This window comes from Eleutherodactylus coqui, chromosome 10, assembly GCF_035609145.1.
Source record: "Eleutherodactylus coqui strain aEleCoq1 chromosome 10, aEleCoq1.hap1, whole genome shotgun sequence".
Classification (NCBI taxonomy): domain Eukaryota; kingdom Metazoa; phylum Chordata; class Amphibia; order Anura; family Eleutherodactylidae; genus Eleutherodactylus; species Eleutherodactylus coqui.
In genome coordinates, this window is record NC_089846.1 from 40211298 (window position 1) to 40224730 (window position 13433).

The window sequence follows — 13433 nt, forward strand, 5'->3', positions numbered from 1 at the left end:
CTCCCAGCACGGGGGGGCATTCTGGGGGCTCAATTTTAGTGTCCTTCCCCTCGTAAATACGGAACTTGTGGGTGTACCCTGATGTACTTTCGCACAGCTTGTACAACTTCACACCATACCGTGCCCGCTTACTGGGCAGGTACTGGCGGAATTTTAGCCTCCCCTTGAAGTGTACCAGGGACTCGTCTACTGCAATGTTTATCTGTGGGGCATACGCCTGGGCAAACTTGGCGTTAAAATGGTCTATTACGGGCCTGATCTTATACAACCGATCGTAATTGGGGTGATCGCTGGGGGGGCACAGCTGGTTGTCATTGTAGTGCAGAAATTTTAAAATACACTCAAAGCGCGTCCTCGACATCGCCATGCGGAACATTGGGGTGTGGTACAAAATATCGGTAGACCAGTACGCCCTGATTGTTGGCTTCTTTATTAGCCCCATGGTTAGTATAAGCCCCCAAAATTTTTGTATCTCTGGTGCATCCACAGGGGTCCACTTATCGGGTCTGGCATAGCTGGAGGTGGGATTTTGTTGAATAAAATTCTGGGAGTACAAATTAGTCTGGGTAACAATGTGGGCAATGAACTCTTCTGAAAAAAAAACTTGAAGAAGTCCTTCCCTCTGAGCCCTTCTGGATCAAATTGAATCCCTGGGTTCCCAATAAAATCAGGGATCTGGGGTCTGTAATCTTCCGGGGTACTCCAGTGAGCATCTGATGCATTGGGGTCAGTGGCGGTCCTTGGACGCCTTCTCGGGGGTGCAGGGAGCTCAGACTCGCTGGATGAGGATGAGGATGAGGAGTCGGAGAATGCCAAAAAAGTGGGGTCGTCATCACCACTACCTGGGTCCGAGTCTGATGCAATGATTGCATACAGTTCCTCTGAAGTGTACCTCCTGCGGGCCATATTTATATAAAATGGGGCACACGGGGAAAAAGTTTTATTAGATGGGACACTGCGGGATGGGGTGACCACGGGACGGGGGTCGGAAAGAACGCGGAAACTTATGTGGTGTATTCACGTAAGTGTTTTTTTTTTTTCTTTTTTTTTTTTTTTTTTACACAGACGAATACACTGACACAACACGGACTAACGACACACTACACACTAGACGGACTAACGACACGCTACACTAACTAATGACGGGTGACGGGACAGGTAACGAAATGGGAACAACAGGAACTTTTTTTGTTTTTTTGGGTTTTTTTTTACACAGACGAATACACTGACACAACACGGACTAACGACACACTACACACTAGACGGACTAACTAAACGCTACACTAACTAATAACGGGTGACGGGACAGGTAACGAAATGGGAACAACAGGAACTTTTTTTTTTTTTTTTTTTTTTTTTTTTTTACACAGACGAATACACTGACAGTACACGGACTAACGACACGCTACACACTAGACGGACTAACTAAACGCTACACTAACTAATAACGGGTGACGGGACAGGTAACAAAATGGGAACAACAGGAACTTTTTTTTTTTTTTTTACACCAAGGGATACACTGACTACACGCTGCGCTACACTACACTGCTGATCGCACGCTACAGCTCACTCACTACACTTCTGATCACACACTACAGATCCCTCACTCACTACACTACACTGCACTTCTGATCACTCACTCCACTCTGCTACACTACACTGCCTGATCAATCACTCACTACACTCACTACACTACACTGCCTGATCAATCACTCACTACACTCACTACACTACACCACACTGATCACTAACACTCACTCCACTACACCACACTGATGACTAACTCCTCTCCACTACACTGATCACTAACTCCACTCTGCTACACTACACTCCACTACACTACACTACACTACACTACACTACACTCCACTACACTACACTACACTACACTCACTCCCTGCCTAATCTACACTCTAATCGCACTTATATTCAGAAAAAAACACAGTAGGTGCTCTCTGTACAAGCACCGGAAACACACTGCGGTGCTTGCACATGGAGCCCCTACTGTAAACAGCGCGAAGTCCGCTGCTGCGCTGTGATTGGTCAGGGAGTTTTTCCCTGACCAATCACAGCGATCGTGGGGGAGGGACCGCTCTGATTGGTCCCCAGCCCGGATGCCTCACTTGTCTGCCGACGATATCAGCCAGGATCGCTGCTGTGTCGCCGCGATTGTCACCGCGGCGACACTTTAATGGCATGACGTACCAGGTACGTCATGTTGCGGGAAGTATCCCGCTACCATGACGTACCAGGTACGTCCAGGAGCGGGAAGGGGTTAAAAAAGACCGACAAACTGGAGCAAGTTCAAGGAAGAGTTACCAAGATGGTGAGCGGTCTGCAAATCATGTCCTATGAGGAACGGTTAAAGGATCTGGGAATGTTTAGCTTGAAAAAAAGGAGACTGAGTGGAGACTTAAAGGGGTTGTCCCGCGCCGAAACGGGTTTTTTTTTTTTTCAACCCCCCCCCCGTTCGGCGCGAGACAACCCCGATGCAGGGAGGTAAAGAAAGCTCACCGGAGCGCTTACCTGAATCCCCGCGCTCCGGTGACTTCTCTACTCACCGCTGAAGATGGCCTCTTCCTCCGTGGACCGCAGCTCTTCTGTGCGGTCCACTGCCGATTCCAGCCTCCTGATTGGCTGGAATCGGCACGTGACGGGGCGGAGCTACACGGAGCTACACGGAGCCCCATAGAAGACTGCAGAAGACCCGGACTGCGCAAGCGCGGCTAATTTGGCCATCGGAGGGCGAAAATTAGTCGGCACCATGGAGACGAGGACGCCAGCAACGGAACAGGTAAGTATAAAACTTTTTATAACTTCTGCATGGCTCATAATTAATGCACAATGTACATTACAAAGTGCATTATTATGGCCATGCAGAAGTGTACAGACCCACTTGCTGCCGCGGGACAACCCCTTTAATAGCTGTCTACAAATCTGAAGCAGGGGCATAATTAAAGGCTCAGGGGCCCGGGTGCAGAAGTTCAGCTCTGCCCCCCCCCCCCCCTCCATCTGTACCTGTACCCATACCTAAACCACGCTGCAAAACTAATTTACATACATACTCTAGACCCTTGGAATAAGCTTTCTAAACATGAGTTATTACCTGCACTACATGAAAATTTGTTTGTAGCCCCTTAGGCCACTTTCACACAGCTGAAAAGATCACACAAAAAGATGCACAAATCTCGCACGACTGTGAACCCCATTCTTTTGAATGAGGTCATACACATGAGCTATTTTTTTTCCCGTATCGTGGTGTGGAAAAATATCATGGCATGTCCTATCCTTGAGTGCCACCCACAGCTTGCCTGTGGACCATGGCAGTAATACTGCATCTAGTAGGGGGCCCACGGGCCCCCATTTGCTAAGGGGACGGGTCACGATTGCGACTCCTAGCAATACACCAATGATCTGAAGGTCTAAAACAGTGGAGCGGAATGATCCCTACTCTCATTTGTACAAGTAAAGACTAGAAACAATGGAATGAAACTGAAGAGGAAGAGACACAGATTAGATATTAGAAAAAACTTTCTGACAGTGAGGGTGATCAATGAGTGGAACAGGTTACCACGGGAGGTGAGTTCTCCTTCAATGCAAGTCTTCAAACAAAGGCTGGACAGACATCTGTCTGGGAGGATTTAGTGATCCTGTATTGAGCACGGGGTTAGACCTGATCATCTTAGAGGTTCCTTCCAACTCTACCATTTTATGATTTCTATGATCAGACTCATAAAAACAGATCTGACCCCAGAACAGACTAGACAAAAAAAAAATTGTTATGTTCAAGTACGATGCCCCATCAAACTAGGACGTAATTAATGCCCACAGTGGATTAATATTGACATATACTATATAATCAAAATATGGGGAACACAAAATATGGCAACAGAAATACACGGATTGAAACGCTGTGCCTAACCAACTCTGATGTGGCAAACAAATGCAGGAAGATTGCCCCAATAGGGGCAACCCCACGTCAGGAACTGAGGGAGCCTAGTCTGTCCCTAGATGGAGGATAGGGAAGATGTTAAATACATATCAGGCAGAGCAATGCATACAACACAGTATTTGGTAGAAGTGAATAAGCCCAACATAGAAAAAATAGCTACAGGTATTAAGCCACAGGAGTCCGCTGCGTCACCAAACACCTCAGTTAGGACAATAACCAGCGGCCATGTAGAGGCGGGCCCAGAATAAATACACTTCCGATATAGCTGATAGGTTGGCTAGAAGAAGCACCTGCATATCAGCCAATCAGTCCATATACCACAGGAGATGTTGTAGCAGGGATGTGCAGAAGGGCAGATTAAACACTGAGCTCACTGAGGGATTTCCGACAGAGGACAAATCTGCCATAACAGAAAGAAGGCAGCACAAATGTCTGTCACTTGTAAGTTCATGTGAGTCTTCATCCTGGTACCACTGCTGACCCCATAGATGTCAAAGGTTCAGGTGAAGAGATCCAATCAAATTTTCCCACAATCATGGATCAGAGGTCGTGCATCAAAGTATATATTTAAACAAGCGTTTCAGGAAAATTAATAAAATATGTAAATGATTCATAAAACTACTGCATGCTAGAATCTAAAAGCATCCAAAAATTAATTCATAATACTTTTTACTTTCTGGCATGGCACAAACAACGTCCTAATGCTGGCCAGAATCAGGACCTTGCATGCATCATCGCACACAATGTGCTGGCACTGACTAACATCAGGAACTTGTGTGCCAGGCTCTGGCGTTGATTACAATCCTGAATACAGATCTGCTGCCATATATTCAATGGAGGGAGCATTTCCTTCCTACAATACATCTATGACTTCAAGTCTGTGGGGTCCATGGTCTGCCAGTTGAGGTATGGAGTGTAATGATAACCACACTGTACTCCCAGCAGGGAGAGATGGTACTGGCTCTAGCTGTTCATGTAATGCTGTACTGATACATCATGGGACTGCTAGCATAGCATAGATTAACTCATGAAGGACCAAGCACTTTACGACGCTTGTTCCTGGGTTTTAATCCCGGCCAACAGTAAAAGTACAATGTGGGATTAAAGATCCTGCAATCAAGCAGGACGAGGTTGGGTCTTCAGCTGATAGCGGCAGTTTTTAACTGCTTCTGCCTTCTCTCTTGAACACTACTTAGCGCTCAATGAATGCTATGTAGTGAAGAGAGAAAGCACAAGTATTACTTTCACTCGTCAACCCACCAATCATGAGACCGGCGGGTGTCCCCTTCCACAGCTGAGCTGCAGGGTCCCAGCTGACCCAGATCAGATTGCCTTTTAGATAGTGGTATAATGTAATACTATAGTATTGCATCATACTGCAGGAGCGATCAAACCATCGCAAGTTCTTGTGCCCTATGGGGACTAAATAAATGTAAAAATCAGTTTAAAAAAGTAAGACAAAAACACTTTTGCCATACCTATAATAAAAAAATCTAAATGAAAAGCCCCGAAACATTTGATATCTGCATGTCCATCAAAGTAACGTATTATTTACCCGCATGGTCAATGTTGTCAGAAAAAAAACACCAGAATTGCACTTTTTTTGGTCACCCCGTCTCTAAGAAAAAAATGTAGTAAAAAGCTATCAAAAAGTCATATGTACTCCAAAATGGTACCGATAGAGACTGCAGGACGTCCTGCAAAAACAAGCCCTCACTCAACTTTGTTGACAGAAAAATAAAACAGCTATGGCTGTCAGAACATGGCGGCAAAAAATAATTTTATTTTTTCTAAAGATATTTTAGATTTTAAAAGTAGTACAGTAAAAAGAAAAAAAATGATATTGAAGTAATTGTACTGACCTATAAAATAAAGTAAGCAGGTCATTTTTGCTGCAGTGTGTACTCCGTGGAAACAAGACCTCCCCAATGATGGCGGAATTTAGTTTTTTTTTCCATTTCACGCCACTTAGAATTTTTTAAACGTTTTTTAGTATCTAATATGGTATAGGGCCGTGCCCTTTACCCATTAAGGACCAGGGTGGTAAATATACGGTGCCTGGTCCTGGGCTTAAAGCACCGCCAATAGTAAAATTACGCCGGCGCTTTAAGCCTCCTGTCTCTGCAATTAATGAGAGGCAGGAGCGGGTTATCAGCTGCCAGTAACAGCTGATAACCCGGAGGAGGAGGCAGGAGGGGTTTTTAACCCTTCCTGCCTTTCCTTCCCCGAGTACACAGTGCTCAATAAGCGCTGTGTACTAGAAAGTGAAAGCAGAACTATAGCTTTCATTACGGGAGTCGGGGGGTCATGTAACCGCAGGGGTTCTCTGCTACAGTAGAGCTGAAGGGTCGTACTAGACCCTGGACAGCTCTGCCAGTAACTAATGTCACTACAGGGGTTGCTTTCCCCTGTAACTGGGGCTTCTATTGATGCCCCAGCTACAGTGGGAAAGTGTCAAATGAAAAAAAAAAAGAATGCCCCCAGAGGTCTTATATGTCGTCATGGGGGACATAGATAGTAAAAAAAACATGATTACATACATAAGTAAAACAACATTACAGAATAAAACAACAATATATACATAAGAAAGAAAATAACACAAAGCAGACGCCAACCAAAACCATCACCGTATGCGCCCTGTAAACCAAAACCATACATACTATATATCAAAACGCCCGAAACAAATAGAGGAACCCATTCCCATATTTTATTTTAGCATAAATATACTAAATAAAAAAAAAATTACTATAAATGTTAAATGTTAGCATTTTACCAAAAATAAAACTAAAAAACTGAAAAAAAAAGTCAGTGAAAAGATATTTAAAAAATCGCCCTATATGTCACGGGAAAAAAATGCAGTAAAAATATTTTTGGTAGCTAAAGGAAACAAAATAGGGCAGTAAAACCACCAAATGGGAAAAATCCCTAAAAAGTGTCTGGTCCTTAAGGTACAAAACAGCCTGGTCCTTAAGGGGTTAAGTTTGTCTTTGAACAAAATCATTGTTCCAGCCCGGTCCCTTGGACCTGAGTTATCTTAGACTGAATACTTTATTTCCTGCACAAGTATAAAAGTTCTTAACAGCCAGATATGATCTGTCACAAAGGTCTTTATAGCAAAGTAACTGCAAAAAAAAGTACAAAGCATGAAATTCCCAAATCTTCTCAGTACATTCAGATTCTAGAAGGCGATATAATATATTTATTTCATGCAAACCTCAAAATTTAACAAGTTTTTGTTCCCCTTTCTAAACTAGTCACCTTTTAGCAATTATGAGTTCACAATAAACAAAACTTGATTTTCAATTATGGGCATCCAGAATAAAAAGCTGTGAGAAAGCGCCAGAATAAAAAGCTCGGAGACAGCGTTCGGTTCTACCATCTAATTTTGACATGCTTTTCTGGTTGTGTGCTTTTAAAGCCTATTATCTACCTTTGAGTCTAAGAGTAGTTTCAACTATTTGTATAAGGTTGTCTCATGTCAGACATTGCCTGTACTGCTTTCTTGGGGAAGTGATTGCCGGCTGCTCATTGTCCCTGCAGCGGCCACGATAATGGAAACATAGTATTACATGCGGGTATTCAAATAAATCTATACCAGAGATGTTGCTTCTTAGCGGCTACAGTTCATAGAGAAGACCCTCAGATGGGATACAGCAGCTAGTAGAAAAACAGCATATCGAATGGAGTTGTCAATATCAAAGAACTCCTTTAGACCTTAGTCACACGGGCGTTTTTTCGCGCGATTTGCGGATCGCATGACGGATGCGCATCCGCAAATCGCGTGACCGGGGCCAAAAAAATCGCTCGAAAAATCTATATACTCACCGTGTCCCAGCAGACGGAGTTCAGAACGGCCGGCCTGCAGTGGGTGTGAAGGGGGTGTGAGTCAGACTTGCCTCTGATTGGCTGTGAAGGGGGTGTGAGTCAGACTTGCCTCTGATTGGCTGTGAAGGGGGTGTGAGTCAGACTTGCCTCTGATTGGCTCAGCGCTGAGCTAATCAGGGGCAAGTCTGACTCACACCCCCTTCACACCCACTGCAGGCCGGCCGCTTTGAACTCCGGCTGCCGGGACACGGTGAGTATATATATTTTTTTTATTTTTACACTTTTCTGGATGAATTGCAGGGAAGGGCTTATATATTTAAGCCCTTCCCGACAATTCATCCTGCGCTCGCCGGCAGCCCATTGCTTTCAATGGAGTCGGCTGTATTGCCGGCTCCATTGAATTCAATGGGCAAACATCGTTCTTCTCTGCGACAGCTGTTACAGCTGTGGCAGAGAAGAATGATTTGTCTTCTATATGTTCTCAATGGGGTCGGCGCTGCTGCCGCCGGCCCCATTGAGCGCATATAGAGAAGAGACCAGGAATCGCAGATCGCAGATAGGTGCGATCTGCGATTTCTGTTCTATAATTTATCGGACGAGCGCATAAAAAGCGCTCATGTGTCCGATACCATTGCAAAGCAATGGTTTTAAAAAATTGCCGGACGCATGCGCATGCGCAAATCGTGCGTAAAAACGCCCGTCTGACTAAGGCCTAAAAGGGGTTTCCAGGAAAATACTATTGAGCTATCCTCAGGGTAGGTCATCAATAATTGATCAGCTGGGGTCTGCCGCACGGGACCCTGACTGACTAACTGATCTGGCGCCCGCTGACAGTGCTGTAAATACAATGCAAATGCAAATTCCGCTCTGTGTAGTAGTTGGAACTCATAACAACAAGCACAGGTCCCATTGAGTTCCAGTGCTGGCCACTACACAGGGTCGAAGCAGTGACAGCAAGCGACCCATCAGCTGACTGGCCAAGGTCCCCAGCAGCAAGTCCCAGCCGATCAACTATTGATGACCTATAATTCGGATAGGTCATGAATAGTATTTTTCCCTTTACATTTCACTGGAACCCTTATTTGCCGCACTTAAACAGGAAGAACCAATTTCTCAACTATGTGCCCCTGCATAGGGGCGTATGTAGCATAGAGGCAGCCCATGCAACTGCTATAGAATCAATGCAGAGAGAAGACCCCAGCTTTGATTGCACCATCCCTTTTGTTACTGGGTAGCAAGGATATATGTAGGGCCAGGACTTTACTCAAAAGTAGAGCTGCATCATTATCAAACATTAGGAGGTAGAGAATTGGCCCAGTGGTCATTTTAAAGGGCATGGAATGGGAAACAAACACCAGACCCTACTGTTCTGGGTGGGGTGGCAAAAATGGGCACCATAATGGGGGGTCCAATTAAGTTTTTGCTATGGGGCCTCCATCTCTTCTATGTATGCCCTTGCCATCTGAACCTATACAGGGTACCTCATTGTTATTACTCTGTCACTCTCCTATAGGTATATTTACACATTGTGGATTCTTGGTGGATTTTCCCACAGCAGAAAATCCACAGCAGCTAATCCACATCAGATGGTGTGAACTTTGGTGAGAAATCACAACAGATGTCTTCTCCTCTTTTGAAGGAGTGAAATCTACAGTGAAAGTCCAAAGCATAATTGAACTCCCTTTGAACAAACTTGCAATACTGTAGGCCCCAAATGACGCTCGCTCTCCAGTTTTTACTCTGCTGATTTCTCCAGACCCAAACCATTTTTCCTGACCAACTTGGAACTAGATTTTGGTTCCCCATTTTCAGGCTTGCAGGTAATGTAGATAGAATTTTTGAGTTTTCATATAAGTCTTCCCTTGTCAGCAAATTTCAAGAAGCAGGCTACCAACTACTCAGCGGGTGGTATTATGTTCCTTCCAAATTACACAAGATATTTCCTTCTGTCTCTCCTAATTATTGGCGGTGTGGGTTAACTATCTTACACATTTTCTGGGACTGCATGAAATTGAGTGCTTTCTGGAGGCAGGTCCATAAAATTACTTGTGCAGTTCTGCATAGCACTTTAGTGTTGTTCCCGGCATTATATATTTTACATCTGTCGGATCTACCCGTAAGAACTTATCGTAAGTCTATTTTAAAACACATAATTACTGCTACTAGATCAAGTATCTCAGCCCCTTGGAAATCCCACTCCCCTCCCTCACTCTCTCAGCTGAGCTTATGAGGATGGAGGAGTTCATCGGGTCATTGTGAGATACCCATGACTCCATAATTTCCTCCAGTACTCCTTGGATTATGTTTCAGGGCTCAGCAAGTACAGATCTATACTGAATGGAGCTAATTAATTGATTACTTCGTGATCCCTCCATTTTCCCTCTTTTTTTTACTTCCCTTTGTCTTTTCCTTTTAATAGAATTTCTCATACTTTTCTTCACTTTTAATCTTATTTGTATAGCACCAACTTATTCCACAGCGCTTTCAAGTAATTTATTCATTACCCCCCAACAAACTGGGTACTGATTTTACCAACCTCAGAAGGATGGAAGGCTGAATCAACCTCGAACCGACTACCTGAACCATTGATTGAACTTGCAACCCTCAGGTCATGAGCGAGAGCTTAGGACTGCATTTCTGCTGCCTTAACACTCTGCACCACACAAGGCTCTTGGTTATCTTTGTTTTCTTCTATTACATAAGCTTTCTGTTACTATGTTAAAGGGGTTGTCTCGCGGCAAACCTCAAAATTTTACCTTACCCCATTACCCCTGTCACCCCCCCCCCCTGGCATAAATTAGCAAATTAAAGCGGTTTTTAAACTGCTTGCTACTCACTGATCCGACGAAACAAGGACTTTAAAAAACCTTCTCCCAAAGATGGCCGCCGGTCCTTTCCCAGGAATGCACTGCGGTTTTCTCCCATGGTGCACCATGGGCTCTGTGCGTTCCATTGCCGATTCCAGCCTCCTGATTGGCTGGAATCGGCACACGTGATGGGGCAGAGCTACGATGACGACGCGGTGACCAGCTCTCCGGCACGAGCGGCCCCATTCACCTGGCAGAAGACCGCACAGCGCAAGCGCGTCTAAAAACGCCAGAAGACAGCGAAATTAGACGGATCCATGGCGACAGGGACGCTAGCAACGGAGCAGGTAAGTGAATAACTTCTGTATGGCTCATATTTAATGCATGATGTATATTACAAAGTGCATTAATATGGCCATACAGAAGTGTATAACCCCACTTGCTTTCGCGAGACAACCCCTTTAAGTCAAAGCACTGAGTTTTTGAGATGGACTCCCCATAAGGGAGGGGGGGGCTCCTTCTCAACACCTTCTTGTAGCTTATCTTTGCAGCAAAAGATTTTGGGCCTTCTTGTCCTGATTGTTCTGTAGGTTATTACTAATGTTTTATTAGGTTGCCTCTATTCTTGTCTTTGTAGCACCCAACTTTGGTCTCCACCTACTTTGTTTGACTCTTGTAAATGTCGAAAATTATAAATAAAGAATTTTTTTTAAATTTCGAAGCATAAATTGACATGCTGCAAATTTAATATCCAGTGTTTAGATGGGATTTTTAAAAAAATCCCATCCACAATATTTGTACTGCAAACACTGCAGCTTAGTTCCGTGTGAACATACCATTATTGCTTACCATCAATGTCATATAGATGAACACAAAGTGAAATACTTGGATTAGTGACCATTTATAAGCAATCCTAGGGCCTGCACAGTAATATCTGAGTATACCTGCCTACTGTATCGCTGTTAAGAGGTCAAACCTGGACTCACCTGTTTCCGGGTCGCAGATCTGCTCACAAGCATCTATTGTTCTTTGGCCACAGAGATCACGCGTCCATGGAGAACTGGAATTTGCTTGATAGTAGAGGAACAGCTGGGCAGGGTTTACCCAGTTTGATATGTCAAGAAAGCTTCCTTCACTAATCACAAAGCTGCTCCCTGCAGGTAAAATAATAACAACAAAAATGACCAAAGCCTTCATATAAAGTCACTTCATATCCAAAGACAATAATACAGGAAGGTAAGATATGGACTTAAAGGGACTGCCCATTTTTCAACTATTGATGACCTATCCTTAGGGCACGTGATCAGAAATTGACCACTTGGTCTCAGTGATCAGCTGCTCACTGGGTCGCTGCCAGTGTGTACAGAGCAGGAAGCGGAAAGCACAGTACACATTGAGTTGGGCAGTTTAGGTTGATATTGTAGGCATAGCTCCCATGAAAATCAATGGGAACAGTGCCTGCAATAGCAATCCTTCTGCAGCCATGTATACAGCGCATCTGCCTCCATACACACTGACAGCAGTCTAGAGAACAGCTGATCAAGGGGATCCCAAGCAGCGTAACCCCGCCGATCAACTATTGATGATTTACCTTGAGGATAGGTCATCAATCGTTCAAAAGTGGACAACCCCTATAATTTTATTAAGACAAAACTGAATTTATAATACATAGTTGCCATAGTACAATAGATGTCACTGCAGTCCTAGTTATCTGGTATTTATAAACAAAGTAAACTTTGCTGTGATGTGATCGAAAGTTTTTCCAACTCATAGAGGGATCGTATGCCTTCTGTTTGCCACCTATTCCCACAGCTTTATCCAATATTTAGCAAGGCAAAGCTTAGCAAAACTCTTCATTAACGATACAAAGTGTAGTTTCACCTTTGATAAGCCGAAGGTGAATCTACACTTGATATTGCATGTACAGCAGTCCCTTGATATACTTCTGTTACTGGAATCACTTACTTCATGAGTTGGAGTGCTCTAATAATATCCCAGGGAAGGCACAGGAAATCTGAAGAGCTTACAAAAGCTCCATATTAAAATGTAGTGCTGCTCACGTTCTATGGTCAGCAGATTTGGGCTTTATACTGATGTAGCACCCTTTATCTTCAAATTACAATGTACCACGTAGTTATAACCCAGCAGTTAATAAACAACAATAGACTACGCAAATAACGGAAGTTGTCAAAGATTTGTGGCATTAAGCAAACGGATGTAACACGTCAAACATTTGTTTGCACCTGCCACATCTCTATGTATTACGAAATAGAAGTCCTTCCTTTGTGTTTCCCATTACCTTTTGAATCCACTTATAGTTTTGTATCAAATAACTGTATGAAAAACTATCACAAAAACTAGCCATTTTTGCAAAAACTAATTTTTTTTGTGTGCTTTGATTTAAGGGGCTACCACTAAAAGGTCAATGGGTTGCTATGGTGATGGGCATAAATATTACAAAATGTGTGGCAATTTGGTCGTGTGCGACAATTGTGCAACAATTTGAACTGAGCATGCCCAGAACAGTCATTCTGTGATTGGCGACTTCTCGACCAATATAAGAGAATTGTTTCTTGCAACACAGGAAAAAGGAGCCGAGGCTGCAGGATATGCTGAGGTGTTGTGTGGCTCAGAGAGAGGTCAAGCGTGGTAATCTGCAGAAGTCACAGAGGCCTGTGTGAAGAGAAACAGGAGCTGCTCAGCATTGAGTGAGGGTTGGCAGTCTTCTTGAAGCTACAGTAATGCCCCTCATTTAGCAAACTGCATGAGTGAGAGGAAACATCCTGCAGGAGGAAACTGAAATCATCATCTGGAGCTCCAGGATGCTTGATTACAGAATGCTCCGTAAG

At 44.0% G+C, this 13433-nt stretch overlaps 1 protein-coding gene across 1 annotated transcript in view; it reads right to left on the minus strand.

Annotated features, from left to right (window-relative positions):
- Positions 1-13433, minus strand: part of ASTN2 (astrotactin 2) — a 728537-nt gene that overhangs the window by 329957 nt on the left and 385147 nt on the right. Inside the window, exon 6 of the mRNA XM_066580842.1 lies at positions 11571-11738. Within this exon, the coding sequence (XP_066436939.1) occupies positions 11571-11738 (168 nt within the window). The remainder of the gene's footprint in view (positions 1-11570; positions 11739-13433) is intronic.